This window comes from Phacochoerus africanus, chromosome 9 (genome assembly GCF_016906955.1).
Source record: "Phacochoerus africanus isolate WHEZ1 chromosome 9, ROS_Pafr_v1, whole genome shotgun sequence".
Taxonomy (NCBI): Eukaryota; Metazoa; Chordata; class Mammalia; order Artiodactyla; family Suidae; genus Phacochoerus; species Phacochoerus africanus.
In genome coordinates this window covers 19,375,690-19,401,801 of record NC_062552.1, presented here as the reverse complement: position 1 = coordinate 19,401,801, position 26,112 = coordinate 19,375,690, and the positions used below count along the sequence as shown (strand labels likewise).

Below are 26,112 nucleotides of genomic sequence, written 5' to 3'. Positions count from 1 at the left end.
GACTGGCAGTGGTTCCTCTGTGCACAGGGCCATCTCAGACCTTTAGCTACTCAAGCAGCTCCCCATGCCAAGTGAGGGACGTTCTGTCTGGGGTGGGTACAGGTGTAACTGCCTCTAGCGCTACTTTCATTCCAGTCTCCCTTCTGCTCCCCAGAATATCCACAGAATGTCAGTGGCATCTGCACATAGAGTGGAAATGAAGTGCTTCGTCCCTGTCTATTCCACCAGGAACAGCCTTTATTCCTTTTCCTCGTATATAAGGATGATGGGGACATGGTACAGAAAAGCCTAGAGTTTTCTTTATCAGAGCTTGTCTTTCAGAGTGAGAGTTAAAAGTGGTCATAGGGGTGTGTGTGTGTGTGTGTGTGTGTGTGTGTGTGTGTGTGTGTGTGTGTTCAAATGATGAACTATAGGAGTTCTCGTCATGGCAAAGCGGAAACAAATCCAACTAGGAAGTTGCAAGTTCGATCCCTGGGCCTGCTCAGTGGGTAAGGATCTGGCATTGCTGTGAGCTGTGGTGTAGGTCAAAGACGCTCAGATCTGGCATGGCTCTGGCTGTGGCATAGGCTGGCAGCTACGGCTCCGATTCGACCCCCCTAGCCTGGGAACCTCCGTGGGCCGTGAGTGCGGCCCTAAAAACCAAACAAACAAAAAAATGAAGTATAGAAACTCTTATAGGACAATAGGTGCCTGAAGGGCAAAGCCTCCTGCATCTTCCAATTGTTGGCAGTTATGGAAATTCTTTTTCCTTTTGAGATTATTGTGGCCAAAGTGCTTTTGCTCTTCTGCAGGTGAAGGAGCAGTACCTCATGAGGACAGAAAGAGCAGGCTGCAGGTGACAGGTCCTCACTCAGGCTCAGGTGGTGGGCAGATGGGTACTGCTGGATGCCCGAGCAATGCTGGGCAGTGATGCTGACAATAATGATGGCTCCTGTACTTACATGGAATTTTCATTTTTGGGCAAATACTTTTGTTTTCTCTTAAGCTCACAATATCCCATCGAGCTAAATAAGGCATGGATAGAGCCTCCACTCCCCATGAGGGAGGGGGCTTGCATGGCACATCTGTGGGAACAAAGCCAGGCCAGGCCATTACTTGTGTGCCATCCATCCCAGTAAGCTGCCGCTGCCCTGCTTTGCTTTATATTTATGCTCGTTTCCTACTGGAAACAACATGAAATGGAAAACAGGACAGAAGTGAAAACAAAATCTTTAGTCAATTTAGGATGATGAAGACTTTAATTTAAAAAATGGCCCAGAGAAAGGAAGAGGGGTTCCTTCATTTTCAAGAAACAGAGGCAATTCTCTGCTATTTCTGAAGTCTTAAAAAATGAGTAATTTGGCCTCTGCAGCAATAACTCCAAATCCACAGCAAGTGTCTTTAGTGTTGAGCTGGCAGGTTGCCAGGGGGCTGGGCCACCCCTAACAGGCCCTTCAGTCACATTCAGGGGTCTCCCCTGCAGTTCTCTTGCTGCCGAGCCATGAGGGCACTGGCTGTGTCATTGACCAGGTAGGAATCCAGCCGTGGTGGGGTCCTGGGCTTCATTCTATAAACCCAATGCTGGTTCTCAGGCAGTCTGTGGTCACAGGCATATATTGTTCCCTAGTCAGGTAAGGGGAGGAGTAGGATTCGCATCTGCTTACGATTATGAGGAGTGGATACACTTTTAAAAATTCCTAATTCAGATGCCTTATGAGTTTATTTAAAATGATGGATGGCATGTCCCCATATACGTAGGTAAGCTTCCTTTTTTATTTGTGAAAGAATTCCTATAAGCCTCCAAAGCACACGTACTTGAGTTCCAGATACTCATCAATGCCGTACTTGGAGCCCTCTCTTCCGAGGCCAGACTGCTTCACCCCACCAAAAGGGCACTCCACGGAGGAGATCAATCCTTCGTTAACGCCAACCATGCCAACTTCCAGTTGCTCTGCTAACCTCCAGATCTGGGCTAGGTCTTGAGAGTAAAAATAACCTGATGTGGGGATAAAGGACATAGATGCATAAGCGTCATGAGAGGCATCATGTCCACAGCTGGGGATGCCATTGATGACCATCTGCCCAGTCACCCCAGTCTGGAAGCCTCTCTGCTTCCGTATGGAGCCCCTGGTTGGTCCTGTGCATGTCTTCACCACAGAACCTTTGGAAAGCATCTTTCGGCTTCAGATTCCAATCTCAAAAGCATTCTCACCATCTTTTATCGGGACTGTAAGAATAGTGAGCCCAGCTCCTGCTGCCTCCTGTTCAGTCCATCCTGCACACCTATTAGATTATCCACGTGATAGTATTACCCAAACCTTCCAGTGATTCCTTGTTAATTTAAATAAGGTTAAATTCCTGGTGCCTAATGTGGTTTCAATCAACATTTCCAGCTTTAGCCTCCATCACTCCCATTACCAACCACCTTCTCCAAACTCATCCACCCAGTTCTTCTTGTCTCATCTTATTCATTTAACTCCCTTGGTCCCCCCTCTACTCAGAATCTCTCTCCCCTGACCTCTGCCTAATCAGAATCCTGCCCATCACTGATGACCTGGTTTGGGGCGTGGCTTCTTCCACCATCAGCCCAGTCAGGAAATGCAACAGAGGCATTTGTGCCTACATCTTCCGCCAGCTTTAGGCCGTGTGGGGTAAGGGTCTCCACAGCTGCCTGTCCCTCTTGTGATCAATAGTTCTCTTACACCCAGAGGGGAAGTTCCTAGAGTCACAAGTCTATCTTTACGTCTTTGTATCTTCATCAGTGCTTTATTCACTATGGATGCTAACTATAGACTTGTTGAGTGCATTTATGCACAATAATTTTATCAGGGTCCATGCTGTGGCCGCTGTGACCACTTCCAAACTGCAAGAATGGCAGTCACTCTGTGAGGGTCCTTCTGTATATGCTGCCTCTGCTTCTTTCATTGCCCCGAGCTCTCGGTGAAGTCTAGCATTATCTCTTTTGTCCAGGCTTCTAGGAGCCAAGCAAAATGGGAGGAAAAGCACTAGGATTTTCCAGGCATCGAGCCTCTGAGAACATGGGACTTAAAGGATGCATGGGATTCTTCACCCAGAACAATCAGCTCTGCTTCTTCTCCCACCACCGTGACTACCCCACACCCCCAGCTCCAACCAGCAAGCTCCATACCTGAATCCTGGGGACAAGGCCGAAGCCAGGGTGACAAATAAAAGGCAACCCCCAGCATCAGCTGAAGAAGTGATTATAACGGCCCCTGAGCAAGGAGGAATGCCTACCTGCCAACCCCACATTGGCTGCATTAGCGATCGCCACTGCCTCTTCCTCTGTATCGAACCTGCCAAAATCAAGAAGGGTCATCAGCAAAATCCCAAAGAGGAGAGAAGGAAAACCAGCTGTCTTTTCTCCTGATTTGTTTCCCAAATAACGGCAAGGGGTAAACTGGAATTTTGCAAAGAGCATAGGGGACGACACCATCACTCACCGCTATCCCGCCAAGTTCAAGGCACGCAAGCTCAGATCAACACTGGCTCATCTCTCCTAGGAGAACAGGAGACAGGCAGGGAGCCAAGGCATATTCAGAATGTTAAATAAAACACCTTACGAAAAGAATCATGGGGCGTTCCCATTGTGGCTCAGCGGTAACAAACCCAACTAGTATCCATGAGGATCCAGGTTTGATCTGGTATTGCCGTGAGCTGTGGTGTAGGTCACAGATATGGCTCAGATCCTGAGTTGCTGTTGTGACATAGGCTGGCGGCTGCAGCTCCTGGAAACCTCCATATGCTGCAAGTGCAGCCCTAAAAAGCAAAAAAAAAAAAAAAAAAAAAAAAAAAAAGTAAAAGAAGAAAAGAATTACTGTTCTTTCTACCTGCTAAGACCATGTCCCGATTATAACAACAACTTTAGAAACAGCCATAGCGTCACGTCATAGCAAGAAAACACCTGGAGGCTGCTGGGGCCCCAGGGTTCTAATGTTGGCCTCGCCACTCATGCTCTGATGGGGCTGGGGGTCTATGCCCCTCGGAAATGAGAGACTGATATGAGAAATGAGAAGCCTTATACAGTCTCTTCCAGCTTCATTATTTTATTTCTGGAATAAGATTTCAGAGACACTTTTCTGCTGCCCCAGTGTCATAACTGAGGGCAGAATGTTCAACACATCCCAGTGCTCAGTTTCAGGGATCCAGCAGCAGTGGCAGGTGGCCGCCTTTCTGAAGGCACTGGGCAGAGCTACTGGAGCCCAGTCAGTGCAAGAGGAAGATGGGAGAGAAGGAGAGAGCTCTGGGGGAGGGAAGCTTAAGACAGTGACCCCAAGAGAGTCACCTGTTCTGAGGCTCACCGGCTGTGTCTCCCAGGGCCTGTCTCTCTGCCTGTAGCGAGTAAGCCGCTCCATCTGCTGGAGACCACCCACGTCCTCACTGCCCACCGGTTCCTCGAAAATGGTCGTGACACTATCAGTTGTGACATCATTGAGGATTTTCACCTCTTGGGTATCTGTGCTAAAATCAGAGCTGTGCTCCCACCACCCTGTGTCCCAGAAGAAGAGATGTCATGAGACTAGAGTCCCCCTAATGGCAACTGTGTCTCCCTCTCTGACCTAACGCTTTGCACAGCAACCGTAATGGTATCAGCCAGTGTCCCAAGCGCCTTGTGTACATTTTGTCATTTCAGCCTTAACAACTGTCCTGTGAGGCAGGCTGCAGTTTTTATTCCTTTTCCCATCAAGGACCCTGAGGCTCAGAGAAGTTACCTAATCCAAAAGGACCCATGCACAAAGCAGCAAAGGCAGAATCTACATCCCAACACCGAAGCCTACATTCCTAACCACTGCAACCTTCTGGAAAATGTCAAAGTCATCTAGTTAATTTTTTTAATTAAAACAAGATGAAAGTTCTCCAAGTGGTCCATTTCCCCAATGTCAAGTTAACCTACACATTTCATTAGCAATGGAGGAGAGAGAAATATTTGGAGAAATAATGACCAATAATTTCTCAGGACTAAACAAATAGTTTCAATATTAAAGACAGGATCTCAAGACAGAAAAAGCTCACAGCGTGCCATACCCAAGCTACCACAGTAAAAATTAAGAATATCAAAGGCTGTGAGAAATTTTAAAAGTCTCCAAAGAGGAAAAATAGATCCCCTTCACTGGAGCAAGAACCAGACATCAGCTTTCTCAGTAACAACCCTGGAAATAAGCAGACCAAGGAGTGATGTCTTCAAAGCACTGAAGCTAGAATTTTATCAAGTAAATTATTATTGTGAATGTGAGAAAAAGGGTCACATAAAAACATGGCGTTCATTTCCCACAGATGCCCTTGAAAGAACTCTTTAAGGATGTACTCCATTAAGAAGAAGAAAAATGAGTTCAGCAGGAAGTAAGAAAGCAAAATGAACAATTCGTCAATGTTGTGGTCTAAATAATGAGAACAATTTTTTTTAAATCACACATACAGGATTTCCTGCTGTGGCTCAGTGGAAATGAACCTATCTAGTAGTATCCATGAGGCTGTAGGTTTGATCCCTGGCCTCGCTCAGTACATGAAGATCCAGTGTTGCTGTGAGCTGTGGTGTAGGTTGCAGATGTGGCTCGGATCTTGCGTTGCCGTGGCTGTGGCACAGGCTGGCAGCTGCATCTCTGATTTGATCCCCTAGCCTAGGAACTTCCATATGCCACAGATGCAGCCTTAAAAATAGAAAAAAAGAAAAAAAAAAAGGCATACATTGAACTTGGCTTTTCCAATGACACCACCTCACTTTCTGCTTCTGTAGCCCACTCCTCTCCCACCCAGGCCTCAAACAATACATGAGCTGGATTTCTTTCCAAGTTTCCTTTTTCTTTTTATTCTTTCTCCCATCTTCCTACTGGGTAGATGATCTTACTTGATAACTGGTGCCAGTGGCCCAAAAGTCTCTTCCCGAGAGCAGAGCATGTCCTGGGTGACATTGCTGAGCAGGGTGGGCTCGAAGAAATTTTTTCCAACTTGATGTCGCTTCCCCCCTGTCACAACGGTGGCCCCTTTGGAAATGGCATCAATCACATGCTTCTCTACCTGTGTGGAGAGAAAAGGGAGAGCCCTTGGGAAAGGTGGTTGAGGATTCTCTGGGAATGCTACAGTCTCTCGGGATGTTCAAGCTGCAGAAACTGGAAGTGGGTTTCTTTCTTATTAAAATAGGTTAGGGCGTTCCCACTGTGGCTTAGCAGTAACGAACCTGATTAGTGTCCATGAGGATGCAGGTTCGATCCCTGGCCTCACTCAGTGGGTTAAGGATCCAGCATTACCATGAACTGTGGTGCACATCACAGACTCAGCTTGGATCGTGCATTGCTGTGGCTGTGGCGTAGGCCAGCAGCTACAGCTCTGATTTGACCCCTAGCCTGGGAACTTCCATATGCAGTGGGTACAGCCCTAAAAAGACAAAAGAAAAGTTAAAATAGGTTAAAAACAACATACGCTGGTTCCTTGTAGGTAGAAAGAACCAAACAGGCAGAGATACAGAGGCAAAAGGGCATGTGATGTGTACAATGCTGCCTCCTTTCCGCTCTGTGATTTTTCCACATGTTAGGTCTTACTGTTGGTGGAACAGTTTAATATACACTTATATCTTTCCAGGCCTGAGGCTCCTGTCTTCCTGCGATTTGCTCTTATCGCCTTTCTTGATTAATTCCAGGCTCTTGGGTCCCATGCTATTCTCTTCCCTGGATTCCACTTTCATTTTGTTCTAATACATTCTCCTCAAGCAGTTGTTTCCAAAGGGTGCACTGAAACTGGTTTGCTTTCTGAGTTCTGACACTGCATGTCTGGTGTTTTATCTTGCAATGCTTGATGATGGAATTTGGAGCCAAAATATTTTTCCTTCAGAATGTTGAGTACACTTTTCCATTTCTGCTGTGGTTCATAAAAAAAGTCTGATTCAAAAATAGTTCTCATTGGAGTTCTCCTGTGGTTCAGTGAGTTAAGGATCTCGTGGTGTCACTGCTGTGGTTACAACTATGGCACCGGTTTGATCCCTGGCTCAGGAACTTCTGCATGCCAAGGGCACGGCCAAAAAAAAAAAAAAAAAAATGTTCTTACTCTTTTGTGGCTAGCTTTCCCCACCTCTGGAAGCTTCTCGAATCTTCTTGTATGTTCCTGATATTCTAAAATTTCAGCAAAACATATCTAGGTTTTTCTTTTTATTCATTCTACTTGGCAATTGGTAAAGTCCTTCAATCTGAAGAATTAAATTATTTCCCCCTAGCTCTGAGAGATTTTCCTCTAGTATTTATTTGATAATCCTATTTCTTCCCTCTCAAGTTTTCCTTTCTAGCGCTCCTGTTACTAAAATGGATACATCTCTCACCTGAGATTAATTCTGATTTCTTTTTGCATTTTCTGCCATATTTGTCACCTGTCTTTTGCTTTAAATTCTAACAGCTCTCCTTAATTGTGTCTTCCATCTTCATTACTGATTTTTAAAAAGATTTTGACCACCATGTCTTTAATTTCTAAAGACTCTTGCACATTGTTCTCATTGCTTCATTTGTATAGAGACTGCTTCTGTTTTATAGAGAAACTATCTTCTCGAAACTCTTGGAGGGGAGTTCCCTGGCAGCCTAGCAGTTAAGGACTCAGCATTGTCACCATTGTGGCCCAGGTCACTGCTGTGGTGTGGGTTTGGTCCCTGGCCCAGGAACATGCTGCAGGGACGGCCACAAAACACCCCCAAACCAACAAAAAACCTCTTGGAAGACACTACTAGATTCCTAGAAAACTCCACTCTGTTCCCAGAGTTATCTGCTTCCTTGAGGGTCAGGTGTCGTGTCTGTTCTTCCTCTTATGTGCTCAGGGTTTTCCTCTAAGGCTGTCACGATTCTTGGTCGTTCATCTTTCTAATGAAAGACGGAGTTGTTTAATTCCAATGGTTGACATGGTGACCTTTGCTGCTTCTAGTCTCTTCCTCGAATGAGCAGGACAATGACAAGCTTGGGTTTATCCTCACTTGGCAGGCTTCCCTTTAGGGGTGGGTCCCTCACCAAAGGGCACAGGCAGGGGAGCCCTGTTCCCGTATGCCTACCCTCACTCTTGAAGCTGTAGGCCCCCTAGGCTGACTGCTCTATTTCTTCGGAGGTATTTTTCTGCCCAGAGCAATGCCTCTGCTGTCTTCTAGGTATTGGTGGTTGGAGGTGGGAGAGTGGTGTGGGAATGACCCAGAAAGCTGTACAAAAGTATAAGCACTTAGTGCTATTTCTCCCCTCCTCCCATTTCTACCCTCTACCTCAGCCATTTCTTGAAAAGCTAAAATCACACCCATTTCCTCTGCAGGCTTCCTCTGTGCATGCCTCATCTGCTTTGATTTTGTGTGTGTCTTTTTTTTTTTTTTTGTCTTTTTAGACACAGTGGCATATGGAGGTTCCCAGGCTAGGGGTCCAATTGGAGCTGTGGCCGCTGGCCTACACCACAGCCAGCAATGCTGGATCCGAGCCATGTCTTCAACCTACACCACAGCTCATGGCAGCACCGGATCCTAAACCCACTGAGTGAGGCCAGGGATCAAACCTGCATCCTTATGGTTGCCAGTCAGGTTCATTAACCGCTGAGCCACGACGGGGAACTCCTGCTTTGACTTTTCTGTTAATCCCTCCCGCCTCTCAGTTCATCACAATCCATGGTCCAGAGGCATCTTCCTCCACCTCCCATCCTCAGTGGAATATTCTATAGGATTTCAGGAGAAATATAGGCTTGGGCACATTCTGCCATCAAGATTCACCCTTTTAAAATCTTCACACACACTCCCCACCCCATAACATTCTCATAGTTCACTGTCTGCAACAAATCCCCACTAGCCAGCACAGCTTACTTTCTATGATTTATAGCTCTAAAAATACCCGTGTTTAATATGCTTAACCAGGTCCCATTCTATTTAAACCCAATTAGAATATGCTCTGTCCTTTCCTTGTCATATTAAATGTGATATGCGCTTTGCCCCCAGTACCCTAAAGCCAACATAACCAATTGTTTTCAACTAAACTCTCCAAAAAAAAAAAAGTCCTAGGAAACAGCACCCTCTAGGGAACAGCATCTGTATAATCACTTTGGCAAGAATAACAGTAACAATGGTTTCCCAGTTTGCAAACTAGCAATAACTGGGGCGTTAAAAAAAAAAAAAAAAAAATTACCAAGGCCTACCCCAGACAAATTCACCCCTAATCTCCTTGAGGAGGAGCCAGGCATCCGTAGTTGTTAAAGGCACTGACTGCATGGGTTAAGAACCACAGCTCTGGGACTTGAACCACAGCCGAAAGAGTTCCCAGGGTCCAAAGTCATCTCAAAAATCCAAGTGGGGAGTTCCCACCATGGTGCGGTGGAAACAAACCCGACTAGGAACGGTTTCGGGTTTGATCCCTGCCTTGCTTAGTGGGTTAAGGATCTGGCGTTGCCATGAGCTGTGGTGTAGGTCGCAGACGCGGCTCAGATCCTCTGCTGCTATGACTGTGGTATAGGCCGGCAGCTGTAGCTCCGATTCAACCCCTAGCCTAGGAACCTCCATATGCCAAGGTTGTGGCCCTAAAAAGAAAAAAAAAATGCAAGTTGTGTAAAGTTTAATGTATGGTCTTATCCAGAGAGAGAGAATCCCCAAGGCAATAACTAGAAACTTATCAGAGCTCTAAAAAACCGCGATACTTCCTTCCACCTAGCTAGCTTGTCATCTAGATTGTGACATTATTTGAACAAATCATTCCTTAAGGAGTTTCCTTTTCTTGCCATCTCTAAATCCTAGACATGATTTCTGCCACTCTACATCTCCTGCCAGGATGGTTTCATCAAGGATTTCTCTCGAAAGGCATTTTGTTTTTAATGCCAGCCAGCATTTCAGCTGAAACATAAATGAACTCAAAAACAAGGCTTGTTTTCTTTCCTTTTAGGTGTTCCAAAAATTAAAAGAACTTTGTATTTTAAGATCTTAATTCCTGAGGCAGCAGGGGAGAGAAAATTTAGGGAGGGCAGTAGAAAATCGAAAGTGACAGATCTCATGGGGACTCAGTGAAAAGATAGAGCTGGAAAAATTTATAATCAGATGACACCATTTAATTCATACAAATTGTGCCACTTAATTCATAGAAATCGGCAGAAATTCACTTGTTTTTCCGACTTCTCCATGGTTTCCAAAACCACCTTGCTGGGCACTTTACCAAGAGTGTTTCTGCTTGTTAAGCATTTGATATTAAAACCATGACAGTGAATAGATAATGAAACAAACTTACCTTTTCTACTGCTTTCTCATTAATTAACGGGCCTTGAGTAGTTCTCTCTTCAAATCCATTACCCACACACAGGTTTGTCTTAATTGCCTCAGCAAATTTTTTCACAAAGGAATCATGGATACCTCTTTGCACCAAGAAACGGTTAGAGCAAACACAAGTCTAGACAGAAAGAAACAGACTCCTATAGGCAGTTTGTCAGAAGCTATTGACCCAGTCAATAAATGTGTGACTGCCACAACCTCTGAAGGTGAGCGCACTTCCCTAGGTGGGTTTCATCCCGTGTCCCACCTGCTACGTCCCTCTGCAAGTGAGCTTGACCCTAAAGACAAACCTCCATGGTTAAACAGGTAAGCAAGGATAAATATCTATGCACAGAAACCCAAAAGCCACCTGACCCCAGTTTTTTCAAATGGCTCAAACAGGGAAAGGAAAAAACCAATGCAAGAAACTGTAACTCCCTGCAACAGTGATGCTGCAGTGCATAGAGCAGACCTGAAGGAAAGTGATTCCAAGATTAACTTACATCCGCTAGCTTATTAAATCTTTCAAGTGTCTGGTGGAATCTGACATTTTGCAAATGGACCACTCTTCCATGTTAGCCTAAATGATTGAAAAGCCCCTTGCTTCATATTTTTTTCTAATTAGACCTTGATACATTTTCTCTTGACTTTTTCTTAATTGTGTATTTTTTCTAGTAGGAACAAGTATGGAGATAATTTTATGTCCTATGCATTTTTACTGACTTAAAGCAACATACCCCAAAGTTGTAGCTTTATGAGTGTAACTCTGAAGGTTACACACCTTGGCATTTTATATTTCTAAAAGGAAACAAACCTATTTCTGAAACAACCAAGCTTATGTAGGTTATATGAAAGGAGTAAAATTAGTTACCATCCAAAACAAGGATGAACCCTATTTAATTTAGCATATTATACAACATTTCACCTTTCCCCCTGCCAGATGACATTTCAGGAGTTTTTATTCAATTTCTGGAATGCATTTTAAACCGCTTAGTGATGATACTCTAAGACAAAGCACTTAAGAATGTTGTGTAAGAAGTCAGGATCCTTGCAAACAGCTTGGATAAAAATTGGGAGACAGGGCCCTAGATTCGCAGTGTCCGCCCCCCACCCCCAACCCCTATCGTTTGTAGAGTTGAAACTGGGACCCAAGGATGTATGACTTCAAGTCAATTAGTTTTCTAGAGTTTGATGTCCTCAGCTATAAAATGCATGATTTGTATCCGATAAATTGGACCGTCCCTGTCAGATCTAATCCCTTCCAGGATTTCCTAGGAAGGGTGAGCTCAAGCCATCACTCTCCCAAGGACAAGCTGGACCCCTGTGGGCCCCTGGAATGGGCGCCCAGCATCCGCCCGCCATCGTGGGAAGAGTGAGCCCCAGGCAGCAGAGTTTTGAGTTTTTCATGGCACCGCCTCAACATTTTCCTCAAGACTGTGGGCCTCAGACTCTAGCTCTGTTCAGGCTGTTTTGTGTCTGAGGAGATGATTAAACCTGTTTAGTAGAGAAAAGCTCCCTGAGGAAAAAAAACTCTGAAAATAACCAGATTCAAAGAGGAGAGAGAAGAAGAGAAACAATTTGATTAAACGGCATCTGCTAAGGAAACTCCTTGAAGCTGAGAACGATACCTTATTTCTCTTTGGACCCTCTGAGCCTAGTGGATTCCCAGGCAAAGAGAGGGCATGGACTAAACACGTGAGAAAATAAGGGAAGGAACCCCCAAGGGTCCCCCCAGGAGGTGAGGAAGGTGGTAAGATCTTTGTAAAACACACTTATTTGTCCAATAGCCATCTTTATCTGTAAAAACCCAGATATAAAATGTATTCTTTCCGTCTTTCCCTTTTCACAAAAACAAACAGGCCTTGAAAAACACTCGGGAACTCACCTGTCCAGAGTTCCTAAATTTGGAGGCCATGGCCCCTGCCACAGCCTGGTCCACATTGGCGCTGTCGAACACGATAAAGGGGGCATGGCCACCCAGCTCCATGGACACCCTTTTCACAGAGTTTGCTGCGTGGTGCAACAGGACCTGGGGGCAGAGGAGAGGATGCTGGGAGCACCAAAATCAACTCCCCGGACCAGTAAGCCTTTGTTTCAAAAAATTACCCATTGGTGGAAAAAGCCAGGTGCACAGCAGTTTATATGGGATGATAGTTTGCATAAGAAAAGGAGAAAATAAGAATATATATATATATATATATATACACATATTTGCTTGTATTTGGTAAGAAACACTGGGAAAATAATAAACTCTAAGTAGGGTAGAGTCAGGGACAGGGGTGAGGGTGAGACTTCTGAATGTAAACATGTTTACATTGTCCTGATTTTTAAACCAGATAAATATATGACCTACTCAAAAGATTATGGTAAGTACATTTAAAGTCATATTACAGAGATAAGATAATAAAATCACCCAGAATCCCACAACCCATAGCTTACCACTGATAAAATTTTAAGGTATATCCATCCAGAATCTGGACACAGACAGAGGTTCATGTATATGTTTTGTTTTGTGAAGAAAATGGGATTGAGAGTTATACAGTTTTAAGCCTCGTTTATCTTCCCAATTAATCATATATCTGCAACATCTTAACACATGGATAACATTTTGTATCCTGCTCCTTTAATGTAATACTATAACATGAAGATTCTCTCATGTCAGCATGTTTCTAGAACCTTCCTTTAGATGCCTGCCTAGTATTCCATTGTATGGCTCTTCATTCATTTATTTATTTAGCCCCCATCTGTTGGAAATTTAGGTTGCTTTCAATTCCTTGCTGTTAAAACAACATTGCAATTCCTCCCTCATTGTAAAAGTGTAGAAGTACAATTGCTGGCTCAATGCACAATTGGAAGGCTTTTTGATACATGTAACTATTAGGCTTTAAATAACCAATAAGAGATTCTTGTGCCTTAGGAAAGCTGCCCAGGGTCATTTATTACAGGACAGCATGGCTCTGTCCAATCACAGCTACAGGAAAGAGGTAACCACTTGGGGTGGTTCAAGTGAAATGGACAAGTGACCACAAGCTCAAGGTCACTCCAGGAACGGCCCCTGTCATGCACACTTTGAGGCTTTGGGGTTTTACAATCAGGTTCTTGGTCAAAATTCAAAACAGCTAGAAACCTGCTTCGGTGCTTAATCTTCTTTATATGTCCAGATGTTCACATTCCAGCCACAACTTAGTAACAAGTCTTCTCAATGAAATGTTACTATTCAACAAAATAGTACAAGTTTTAAGAGTAAACCTATTTCTTTACTGGACTCCAGATAGCTATTTTAGGAGTTCCTATTATGGCTCAGTAGGTTAAGAATCCAACTAGTATCCATGAGGATACAGGTTTGATCCCTGGCCTTGCTAAGTAGGTTAAGGATCCAGCTTTGCTCTGAGCTGTAATGTAGGTTGCAGATGCAGCTTGAAACCGGAGTTGCCGTGGCTATGGGGTAGAACAGCAGCTGCGGTTCTGATTTGACCCCCCAGCCTGGGAACTTCCATATGCTACAGGTTCCGCCCTAAAAAGCTAAAAAATAAAAAATAAAAAATAAATGCTTTTTTTCTTCTGAATTTTAAAAAAATGCTCTCTGCTAGGCCATTGATTTTCCTGACTTTGCTTGATCTTGAGATGCTTGTCTCCATCCAACCTCGAGCACAGGAGCTGTGTCTTCTGAGTGCATCTTCTCACTCAGCACCAGCAATAAGGGCTTGAACCTGGCTCCGGCCTGCATGGCCCCTGCATCACTGCATGCTATCCTGCTACGTTCTAATCCCTCTGCTGACCTTCTTAGGATCTCAGCTTCCAAAGTCTAGACCCAGCTCACCTTTCTATGCCAGGTCACCCATCCTAGGTCACTGGCCAGCCTATAAATCTGTTTCCCTCAGGTCAAATGACCACTCGTGGCTGATTCCTCTGTGGGGGACGAGACAAAGTGTTGTGTGCTGTTAAGACGTGGCTGCTGTCCCCTCAGCAGACCCTGGGATGGGCGGTCCCAATGGAAGGGGAGAGGGCAGAACAGAATCTCCAGAACAGGCTGCCCATGTGGGATTTGGTTAGAGGCAAGAGTCTATGTGTGAAAACCAGGAGCTCAGCCACTGATTCTCTGCAAAGATTAGCTTAGAAGAGGCCCTTGGGAGACAGGGGCTATTCCTTTATTACTGATTCCTAGCATTCATCCCCTTAAGCCCCTGGAAATGAATCACTGTCCTGTGAAGATCATTTAAAAGGCACTGTTAGACTTGGCAGGAATAAGATCGGCATTGTCCTGGGCATCTGTCTGCTGAGGACAGTTTGCTTAGCAAAGTGAGATGAAGCAGTGAGCTGCTGGCCTTGCCTGGCATCTGGGAATTTCACTGGTTTCTAGGGCAAAGGTTTACAACCCTTCCTTCCAGGCCTCTCTCTTTTTCTCTAAATACTTTGAAATCCTCTGAGAGTAAGTTTGCACTGTAAGATCCATTGATCAAGGTGGTAACAGCTTAGGGATCTAAAAACTCCTGCTTCTGAGATGAATGAACAGTAGGCTTCCTGAGTGTGTTTATGGTTATAGTTGGGAGTTACTAAAATTGCTGTATTCCCTCTTGCTTCTCAAGGTGTTGAAAAAGGACCAGTGTCATCAAAACTTTCAGATTAGATTTACATTATTTTTATCTGATACATTTATGTTCATTTCTGGCATGAGTATATATATATGTATGTGTATCAATGCCAGCAGAAAAAAGTATACTGTCTGGAGACAAACACCATAAATAAGAGCTTTTATTTTATTCTGCATTTTTCTCTTTTGAACATTTCTCTTTTTTGTGGGGGGTGGGGGAGGGCTGCACCATGGAAGTTCCCAGGCTAGGGGTCAAATTGAGCTGTAGCTGCCGGCCTACACCACAGCTCACAGCAACGCCGGATCCTTGACCCACTGAGTGAGGCCAGGGATTGAAACTGCATCCTCCTGGATGCTAGTCAGATTCGTTTCCACTGAGCCACAACGGGAGCTCCTCTTTTGAACATTTAAAAGGATAAACAAAAAATGCACTCACAGAGGCACATGTGAGGTTTTAGGGAAAGAACTTTTCAAGGGGAAAAAAAACCTAGAAACAAACAAACAAGACCTTTCTGTTTCTATAAGTACCTTTATACCAAATACAATTTTTGTTCAATTCTAAGACATTCATTTTTTAATTCTAGATTAGGAAAGAAACAGGCATTGCAGAGTTATGGGAATACAATGGGCAACTTTCAGCCATGTCACATGCAACAAATAACAGGAACCTTGTCTTCCCCTAAACCTTCCGTTTTGTCAAATAGGAACCGAGGTCATGTCACAATAAGGAACACCATCCAAAGTATCTCTAGAGGGTGAGCAGACATTATGTTATGGGACAGAGCTTTTAACACTCTGCTGGAAATCTTCCTACAATGGTGATTGAGATGAAACAGTATTTTGATACTCTATAAAGAAAAGAGAGTTCCTGTTGTGGCTCAGTAGTAACAAACCCATGAGGATGCAGGTTCGATCCCTGGCCTCACTCAGTGGGTTAAGGATCTGGTGTTGCTGTGAGCTGCGGTGTAGGTGTATAGGTCGCAGACGCTGGTTGGATCTGGCATTGCTGTGGCTGTGGTGTAGGCCAGCAGCTGTAGCTCTGATTCGACCTCTAGCCTGGGAACTTCCATAGGCCATGGGTGAGGCCCTAAAAAAGACCAAAAAAAAAAAGAGAGAGATATTAGAATGGTATTTGTTTTCTTTGAGACCTAAGTCACATACCTTTCCGGTGGCTGTGGAGCCTGTAAAGGAGATTTTAGACACAAGGGGATCCGTGCACAGCGCTTCCCCTACTTCCATGGCCTTCTTTTGAGAGCAGGGAATAACATTGTACACACCCGGAGGAATTCCAGCCTGGTTTGCAAGCTATAAAAAGAAACAGCAAACATGTAGCAGCAAAAGATCAAACTGAAAAAACAGAAAAGAGAAATAGATGTTTTAATCCAAAAAGCAATGGAAAAAAACAACAAAAACAAAAACAAGGCTGACTTTGGGGACAGAATATATTTGGAACTGAAATAAGATTTTTAGTGCTAATGTGATGTTAATATGAATGTGTTGTTGGAAGTTTCTGCCTGAATGTAAGCAGTATTTTATTGTGTGAGTGTACGTGCGTACACATACGTGTATATTTCCTCGCCCTGCCACTAAAAGGCCTGGAAACAATGACAAACCGGTAGCAGTGACTATCCCTGACACCTCAATGTAGTCTTAAAATGCCATTTCTTATCAGAGGAAATAAGGGCTTTCTGCAGAAATAGTTAATCCAATGTCTGAGGCAAGAAAGCTATATAATGAGCCTGACATATCTTGTTATGCCGGATAGCAAGGAAGGTTTCAAAAACTGTTAAGAGTTGTGTTGAAAGACAAGAGCCAACTTGAAGAGACCACCAACGGCCCCAAATGGGGGCAACCTGAGCTTCATTCATTAAGGATAAAAACTACAATAAACTGAAACTCATCAAATACGTTAATAATCTATTCATGCGGGAGTTCCCGTTGTGGCACAGTGGTTAACGAATCTGACTAGGAACCATGAGGTTGCAGGTTCGATCCCTGGCCTTGCTCAGTGGGTTAAGGATCTGGTGTTGCCGTGAGCTGTGGTGTAGGTTGCAGACGCGGCTCAGATCCCGCGTTGCTGTGGCTCTGGCGTAGGCCGGTGGCTACAGCTCCGATTGGACCCCTAGCCTGGGAACCTCCATATGCCACGGGAGTGGCCCTAGAAAAAGCCAAAAGCCAAAAGCCAAAAAAAAAAAAAAAAGGTGCCCCGCATGAGAAATGCCCCCATTTTAGTCATATTACTATGACTTAATAAAAACGATGGCTAGATGTCATTTTTAGGGTAGCCTAAACAACGCATTGCCTAGAGATGTCACAAACCCCCCATCTATTGTTTTTTCTAAAAACAGCAACATTCCACTTAGAATAATGGCTAGTGAATTAAAACCCAACACCATCCAGCATGAAATGTAAGGCAAAGCAGGAGGCTTTGAAAGCTCTTCCTTCTGTCCCAGAGAAACATCCTCTTTTTGGACTCCATCGGCTCTCCTTGGAAGCAGGGATAGACTCACCTGGGCCAAGGCCAGGGCGGAGAAGGGCGTGTCCTCTGCAGGTTTCACCACCACCGTGCAGCCCGCTGCCAGGGCAGCCCCCACCTTCCGTGTGATCATGGCACTGGGGAAATTCCACTGGATCAGAAGATACAGGAGGTGAGTGAGAGAAGGGTTGGCCCCTGTTCCCAAGGCAAGACTAGCCCTGACCATCTGCAGGGCAGCAGCAATTCTGTGCCCGCTGCTCTAGGCTCTCAGGAACCCGGTGAAGCTCCAGACCCAGTGACCAGAAACGGCTCAGCAAGGGAAAGCTGGGTGCCCCACAAGGACACTGCAGCCCCATCAGGGCAGATGCGATATCTTACTTCTTAGCATTTTTACTTCTAGAACCTGGCCTTGTGTCTATTGCTAAGTCTCTTTTTTTTCCCCTTAGGTCTTTTTTTAAAAAAATGATAAATATTGGAAAATCTTTTTTTTTGGCCCCATCCACTGCATGTGGAAGTTCTGGGGCCAGGGATCAACCTGCACCACAGTAGCAACCTGAGCCACAGCAGTGACAATGCCAGATCCCTATCCCACTATGCCACCTGAGAATGCCCCAAAAGATCTCTTTAGATGTACGAAGCAATGCCAAGAAGGCTTTAAGCCAAATCACCCCCTTGCTGCAGGCATTAGAAAATACATATACCCACCGGCCACCACCACACCTCCCATTTTCACAGAGGATCAAGAAACACGCTTCTGCCTCCAGCAATGGCATCAGGAAGCCAAGGACAAGTGACAAAGCTAACAGGATGACCACAGCTGCTGGAGCCCCACTCAGTCTCCTCCCCAGCATCTTGCTGATCCTGCTACGTACCGGGGTGATGACTGCAGCTACACCAACGGGCTGCTTGAGGACCAGAGCCCGCCTTTCTTTGGCTGGGGTGTAGATAACATCTCCATAAACGCGGCGGGCTTCCTCTGAAAACCACTCCAGAAAGTTGGCAGAATAGAGAATTTCTCCCTGTGCCTCCTTCAGTGGTTTTCCCTAAATTAAAGCAGAAAAAGACACACTCAGTACCTTCTAATAACAACCGCAGGATCCTGTGTTTCCAAATTCTTCAGACTTCAAGCAGAGTAGAAAAGTCTCCGATTACAACCCCCCCCCCACCTCACCCTGGGGTCCTTGAGACTGAGTCTGCCCTCAGTGTGACTCTTAGAAAGCAGAATCACAAACAGGGATGGAGGGGAGACTGCCAGCCTGCTCTGAATCACAAGCATTATTTGCATTCTCAATGTGTTTAGGATTCAGAGGCGGCACCTGGAACTGCTGGCTTCTATTTTTTTTTTCCTTCTAATATCTTCTAACTGCTGTGGCTGGTATAATTTATTAGTACAACCAAAAAACTGGTATCTTTGAAAATGTATCAAAACAACATGAAAAATCAACCAAAACAGGCCCATGGAAAAATACCTGGAATAGTGAAAAAGCAGTGTTCACATAATTCCACTTACAATCTATCTTGCATATTATTAAAGACTAAATTAAAACAGAAAATTTGATTTGGCAAATATGTGTGCCTGACTTAATTGGAAAAAAGTCTGTGTTGGACACAAGAATTCGCTGATATCTGATCTTTAGGCAGGAATTAGCTGATATCTGATTCTTTTTTTTTTTTTTTTGGTCTTTTTGCCATTTCTTGGGCTGCTCCCGCGGCATATGGAGGTTCCCAGGCTAGGGGTCTCATTTGAGCTATAGCCACCGGCCTATACCAGAGCCATAGCAACGCAGGATCTGAGCCGTGTCTGCAACCTACACCACAGCTCACAGCAACACCAGATCCTTAACCCACTGAGCAAGGCCAGGGATCGAACCTGCAACCTCATGGTTCCTAGTCAGATTCGTTAACCACTGCGCCACGACGGGAACTCCCTGATTCATTTTTTTCTTTAGCTACAGAACAGCCCTGAAGTCAGAGGCTTCCCCAAGCTTTAGTCTAAGAACTCCTGGACAGTTTCTTCGGGTAGTAAATTGGGACTCTGAACTTACACTTTCAGCTGTAATTATCTTGGCAAGGTCATTCTTATTTTGTATCATTAAATCATACCATTTCCGAAGGAAAGAACTCCTCTCCTGAAAAAAGAAATTAAAAAAAAAATACTTATTGCACATGGAACTCTAATCCAATATTCTGTGATATTCTACATGGCAACCAAATCTGAAAAAGAATGGATGTGTGTACGTGTGTAACTGAATCGCTTGGTTGTACAGCAGAAATGATCACAACATTGTAAATCAACTCGACTTCAATAAAATTTTAAGAACTAAAAAAAAAAACTAAAACAAACACAAAAAAGAAACAGTAAAATGCCAAGTGTACAAGAGACTCTTAAATAATCTTCAATTTCCTAAAATACTCACTGTGTGATCTCAATCTTGAGGAGACACATATTGACTTTTTTTTTTTTTGCTTTTTAGGGCCGCACCCATGGCATATGGAGGTTCCCAGTCTAGGGGTCGAATCAGAGCTACAGCTGCCGGACTACACCACAGCCACAGCAACTCAGGATCCAAGCCCTGTCTGTGACCTACACCACAGCTCATGGTTCCCCGGATCCCCAACCCACTGAGCAGGGCCAGGGATCGAACCCACGTCCTCATGGATACTAGTCCCGCTGAACCATGATGGCAACTCCACAGTTCTTGATTTTAATGATTCACTGGCAAGTTGAATTTGTCCCGCGGGCGGGGGTGGAGGTTGTAGGGCGTGTGAGGCATAAGAAAGGGCTTTGCACACTTAAGAAGAGGGCAAATGGATAAAATGTTAAATTTTATGTTATGTACATTTTATCACAATTTTTTAAAATTTCCAAAGATAACAGGACAAAAGAATAGACTCACAACATTATGGGAGAAATAGTTTCTTAAAAATGTTCTTAAAAAGGAATTCATTTCTATGAAACCATAACAAAAGAGGGCCCAGAGAATCCAGGTCAACCTGGCCACACAGAGGTGCCCCAAAGATGTGTCCCCAGCTCCAGCCTCCTGCATCTGAACAGGTCTATCTGAAGCGAAGGCGAATCTGCCTGAAAGGCTGCCCACAGCAACAAGCAAACCTGGCTTGTCATTCTCATCCATTCAGCCGGTTTAAGATTTAAATTATTGTCTCATTCCACTCACGAGCAGAGAGCCTGAGGCTGTGTAAACACCGCTAACCACCTTCTCTGGGTCCTTTACCTTACCTATGTTGGATAAGCTAACATGCTTCCTTATCTTAGCTCTCCAGGGTGTTGTTGAGACGAAGCCTTCTAAATCTCAAACCCCAGAGAACAGGCATCGACAGCTCTTAAAACAGTATGACTGTAGCAATTTCATTTTGCTGACCCTCGCTCTGTGCAGTACTGGTTAAGCATCTGAGGACGATGGGCCTGTGGGCTGTGGCTTATTCTAGATGGGAAAGGAAAGACTGAAATCGAGGAGGCCTGGCTTAGGGAAAGATGTTAAATATGAGCAAATGGCCTGCGAGGAATGCAGCACCGTACGGAGTCCAAGAGAGAATGAGAGAAGAGCGTGGAAGGGCGTGAGAACTGTAAGAAGAAAACGCAGATTCTGCACGTGGGTAGAAAACACAAGGTCCCTGTTGAACCCAGAAACCAGCAGAGGGAACGAATCACCCTCAGTGTGCATGGCCTGTGTTATGGGTTCACTGTGTCTGCCCGCCTAACGTATGTAACAGTAAGAGGTTGCAGAGGCTGACTTGGGGAAATATAACATTGTCTGGAAAGATGCCTAGTCCCCAGCATCTCAAAATGTGCTCTCATTTGAAGGTGGGGTCTGGAATGAGATAATCCATTAAGGTGAGATCCTCAGGATGGGCTGCAATCCAACATGACTGCTGTCCTCATAAAAAGGGGAAATTTGGACACAGAAGAAACAAACATGCACAGAAGGAAGAGGATACAGAGAAGTCAGCCTTCTGCAAGCCCAGGAGACAGGCCTCGAATAGACCCTTCCCTCAGAAGGAACCAACCCTGGGAGTTCCCATTGTGGTGCAGCAGTAATGAACCCGACTAGTATCCACGAGGACACAGGTTTGATCCCTGGCTCTGCTCCGTGGGTTAAGGATCTGGCGTTGCCGTGAGCTGTGGTGTAGATCACAGACATGGCTCAGATCCTGCATTGCTGTGGCTGTGGTGTAGGCCAGCAGCTGCAGCTCTGATGCCACCCCTAGCCTGGGAACTTCCATATGCCACAGGTGCAGCCCTAAAAAAAAAAAAGAAAGAAAAGAATCAACCCTACAAACACCTTGATTTCAGGCTTCCCACCTCCAAAAAGGAGACAAGAAATGACTATTGTTTAAACCACCAAGTTGGTGTTACTTTGTTATTACAGCCCCAGCTGATACTCCAGCCTCTGTGAGGAGCTGAGTGAGGGAGCAAGACTCAGACAGGGATGCTGCAAGGCTCAGAGTCACGTGGGGCTCAAATTCCAGATCCTCCCCTTGAGTAAGAGAGAAGTTACAGATGATGAACTTGGGGCCTCTGTCAGCCAGTCTCCCCACCTGTAACATGGCTTAAGCATCTCTCACAGGGCCGTGGAAAGAACTAAACAAAACACACGTGACGCACAGTCGTCGGCTGTGGAAGGCAGGATAATGACCCCAAAGAGGGCCTCATCCTAATCCTTGCAACCTGTGAGTATTTTACTTTACAAGGCACAAAGGATTGTGCTGGTGTGAGTAAGGTGAGGAGAGAAGCCTGTGTTATCCAGGTGGGCCCCATGGAACCACCAGGATGACTATAAGAAGGATGCTGGAGGGTCAGAGGTAGAGAAGGTGGTTTGATGGCACAAGCGCACGCCGGGATGCTGTGAAGTCATGGACCAAGGACTGCAGGCAACCTCTGAAAAAGGCAAAGAAACCCTGAAGGAATGCAGCTCTGCGAGCCCATTTTGGACCTCTGACCTCCAGAACCGTAAGGATAAAGTCATGTTGTTGTGGTGTATTGAATCCCTAAGTTTGGGGTAATTTGTTACAACAGCTTCAGGAATCAAACGCACCAGCTTATAAGACGATCAGTAAATATCATCTTCCTTCTTGCCCAGAACTCCCCTAGGAGTTCACGAAGTAAGAAAGAGAGGTCATAGCACGCATGGGAAAAAAAAAAAAAAAGTGAGAAGATGCAAAGATGTCAAGGGGCAGAGACAAAGGTACTAGGCCACGCTACAGGTTCAGAGGAGGGAGCATGATGGAAGGCTGGGCTCTCTGACGAGCTCAATGGCAGAAGTAATAGCAGCCAGGCCTCAGGAACAGTGGTGCGTGGATGGGCCTAGAGGAGGAAGCAGAAAATAGATGGGGGTGGGGTGGGGGGGGGGGAACTGGAGGGAGGGAGCAGCAAAGGCTTAGGGGGAAGAGGGCTGCCTCACAAGCTGCAAGCTGGGTTTGGGCCCCAGCTCCAAGCTGCAGGCGTGGGCCAGCTTCCCCAGGAAAGCTAATGCCTCTGCATCCTTAGGAAGATGCTCCAAGGTCCTTTCAGGAAGGAGGGGTCCCTGAGAAAATCCAAGCGCTGGTAATACAGACGCTGATGTCACATGACTGTTCAAGGGGCCGAGCCATTAGGAAGGGGGTGTGATCTGAACACCAGGGGAGGCTGCCAGAATCAGTGACAGTCTCTACAGCAGCTGCACAGCTGCAAACCCCCACTGAACCCCAGATGCACCTGGCAGAGCTCGAGGGCACCTATAACATTCCTGCATATCGCTGTGGGGCCTGGTGGGGCTCCAAAATGATGCCAGAGGGGCGGGAGTCGGCCCTGAGGCCCTCCCTTCCTCTGAGCTTATCATTCCCACAGCCGTAGGGCGTGCATGTGTGTTCTAGCTCTAGCTCGCGGCTCCCTCTCTGCTCCAGACTGTCGCCAACCTCCTCCTTAATGTCCTCGCTCCGGTGTCTGACCCCTCAGACTCAACGTGTCCAAAGCTGAGCTCCTATCTCTCGCCCCAATGCTGCTCCTCTCCCACCCTCCGCATCTTGATGGAGGGGTACTGTTGCTTCCTGTGCTTCTAGCCACAAGCCCTGGGGTCACCGTTCAGCCCTATCTTTCTCTCACACCTTGCCTGGAGTACTCTGTCAGGGATCCAGGTGCTTCTGCCTCCAAAATAAATCCTTTATCAGAACATTCCTCGCTGCCTCCATTGCGACCCGCCTTGTATGGGCGGTCATCTCCCACCTGAACCACTGCCCTGGCCTCCTCGGCCGCCCACCTTCAGTCAGTTCTCAGCACTGTGGCCAGAGCATCCTTGCAAAATGCACAGGAGGGGGGGGGTCTCTGCTTAAACTCTCCCATGGAGCCCCACCTCACTCAAAGTACAACCCCACTTGGTCATTAGAATGGCTACATGCCCCACGCCAGCCTCGTTGCTGTTCTACAAATTCATCAGGCAGGCTCCTGACACGGGACGTAGGCTCCAGCTGAATTCCCTCACCTCCTTTGGTCTTGGCATCGAAGGTCCTCAAAGAGGCCTAGCCTGATGTTATAGCCTGAACTGCGCAACCCACCCCCAAATTCATATAAGCCCCAGTACTGGAGAATGTGGCTGCATTTGGAGATAGGGTGTTGAAAGAAGTTATTAAGGTTAACTGAGATCATCAGGGTGGATCCTAACCCAGCGCGACCTGTGCCCTGACAAAGAGATGAGGACACAGACACACATTCAGAGGGAGGACCATGTCTAGACAGGGGAAGACAGCCATCTACAAGCCCAGGAGAGGGCACTGCAGAGGAAAACAACTCTGCCCACACCTTGACATCAGACTTGTAGCTGCCAGAGTTGGGGACAAGAAATTGCTGTTGTTTAAGCCACTTAATCTGTGATAATTTGTTCTGGCTGCCCAAGCAAACGAATACACCTGCCCTCACTATTTAACCTTGCATCTTGCCTTTTATCTCTGGCCTCTGATCCTCTTAGCTTTCTCTACCCTTCTTCCCCCCCGCCCCATAGCATCCATCACTTCTAACATACTTGTTTAGCTAGGTTTCCTTTACAGGTTAATCTCCCCAACCCCAAGTGAACTCCATGGTGGGGGTGGGCAAGAATTCTCTTGATTGCTGATCCCCAGCACCTCCCCCACTGCCTGGCATAGCAGGTGCTCAGAAAATACCTGATGGATGAATGCATGTTAAGACGCCCTTGGGTACTTGGGTGCACCTCGTTGCTGGATGAGTATCTTCCTTTGGAGGGAGGATACTTAAGGGCTACGGTAGAAAATGACTTTATTGGGCTGCCTCTAGATGTCAGTCATAAAATAAATGGAGGAAGGAAATCTCTAAATAGTTGTGACTCTTCCCTCCCCCTTACAACATTCAATTCTCCACTACTCTGTCAGCTAAGAGTATCTCTCTATTCAGGCCCCAAACCTGGAGAATGGGGCAGGACTTGGTCCTTCCCCTGCCCAGAGCCAGATTCTTTCCCCAGCTCTCTGCTGCCAGGTTGGTGACTTGAGCCCGGGCACCCACTGTACCCGGGCACCCACTGCTGTAGCCTCCTTGCAGACCACTGCATCGTCTCCCAGCGGCTCCGAGAGGTACTGCAAGCACTCAGAAGGGTCGCAAGTGCTCTCACCTGCCTTGGCACCGCCCCCCTCATCACCCCGGCCCCCCACCTCCAGTCAGGCCTCTCTCCAGGTTCACCATAGAGTCTGCTCGCTTGTAATTACACGTTCGTGTTCTGCCACCCCTACTGGACCCTGGAGGGCGGGGCTGTGTGCCTTAATGCCCGGCACTGTGCTTGGCACAAAGCCGACCGACGCTCCAAACTTCTGTGTTGATCATCTCTTGTCTTGTCACTCTGACTTTACCCAAGGTGAATCCTGGAGAGGTGGGGAGGGGGAGGTGACAGCTAGTTTCACTAGGAGGCAAAGCGGACCCGGCGAGCACTCACCTTGGCCGAGACCCCCCTCCAGGTGCAGAAAGCCTCATAGGCGGCGCGCACCGCGGCGCGGGCCTCGGACACCCCGCAGTCGGCCACCAAGCCCAGCTCGGCGCCGCTGGCCGGGTCGTACACCGGGAAGGTGGAGGCGGCCGAGAGCCAGCGGCCACCCACGAAGCCGTCGGTGCGCAGCAGTGCCGAGGAAAGGCCCTCTGTGCCCCGGGCATAGCGGCGGATCGGGGCCGGGCCTGGCGAGGGCCGCGTGGTGGCCACCAGGCAGTCGGCGCGGGGGCGGAGGCCGCGGATCGCAGGTGCAGTGGAGCGGTGCAGGGTCAGGCAGCCCCGCAGCCGAAAGCAGGTCACCATGGTCCCGGCGGTGGCGGCAGGAAGCACGCAAGCGAGAGCGCGCCCCGGAGCACAGGGGTCGGGCGGCGGCGGTGACGAGCCGGCTGGCGGCAGACGCGGGCTGAAAATGGCAGCGACGCGGTGCAGCGCCCTCTTCCCGCGCCCTTTGCGCTGCACCGACACGCAGACTCTAGACCTTGATCCTGAGCCCCGCGCGGGGCTTGGCTCTCTGCGCGACCTGGCAAGAGTCTGGGGGTGGGGATGAGGAGGCTCGCGGGGAGATGCACCTGGGGACCGCCGTCACCTTTGTTCCTCTCGTTTGTAACTATTCCTTAGCCCCTCAACCCCTGCAGGAGAGCTGCTCCCCCTCCCCACAATTTCTGCAAACCCACACCCCGTCCCACCCCTGCCGCTGGAGTTTGTCCTTGATCTGTGGATGTGCTGGTGTCTGCCCCACCTTCTAAAGTCGTGATCACGCACGATTCTTCATTGCCATAGCTCCTGTGAACCTAGGGTGTAAACCTAGAGAGAGTTCGCCCAAGAGATGCAGTGGGGT

The 26,112-nt window shown here is 46.7% G+C and overlaps 1 protein-coding gene across 2 annotated transcripts; it reads right to left on the bottom strand.

Annotated features, from left to right (window-relative positions):
• Positions 1–1,215: 1,215 nt before the first annotated feature.
• On the bottom strand, positions 1,216–25,682 carry ALDH5A1 (aldehyde dehydrogenase 5 family member A1). Of its 2 annotated transcripts, none has more exons than XM_047796077.1 (10): positions 25,224–25,680; positions 19,338–19,421; positions 18,165–18,335; positions 17,327–17,443; positions 15,978–16,121; positions 12,111–12,254; positions 10,206–10,364; positions 5,843–6,012; positions 3,235–3,293; positions 1,216–1,975 (listed from the first exon to the last, which is right to left on the bottom strand). In XM_047796077.1, the coding sequence occupies exons 1-10, from the start codon at positions 25,575–25,577 to the stop codon at positions 1,770–1,772; spliced, it is 1,608 nt and encodes a 535-aa protein (XP_047652033.1). In that variant the 5' UTR covers positions 25,578–25,680; the 3' UTR covers positions 1,216–1,769. The 2 variants fall into 2 exon arrangements, with proteins under 2 accessions (XP_047652033.1, XP_047652034.1); XM_047796078.1 differs by lacking the exon at positions 1,216–1,975 and adding an exon at positions 3,441–3,496 and having other exon boundaries at positions 3,233–3,293; positions 25,224–25,682.
• Between the last annotated feature and the right edge of the window lie 430 nt (positions 25,683–26,112).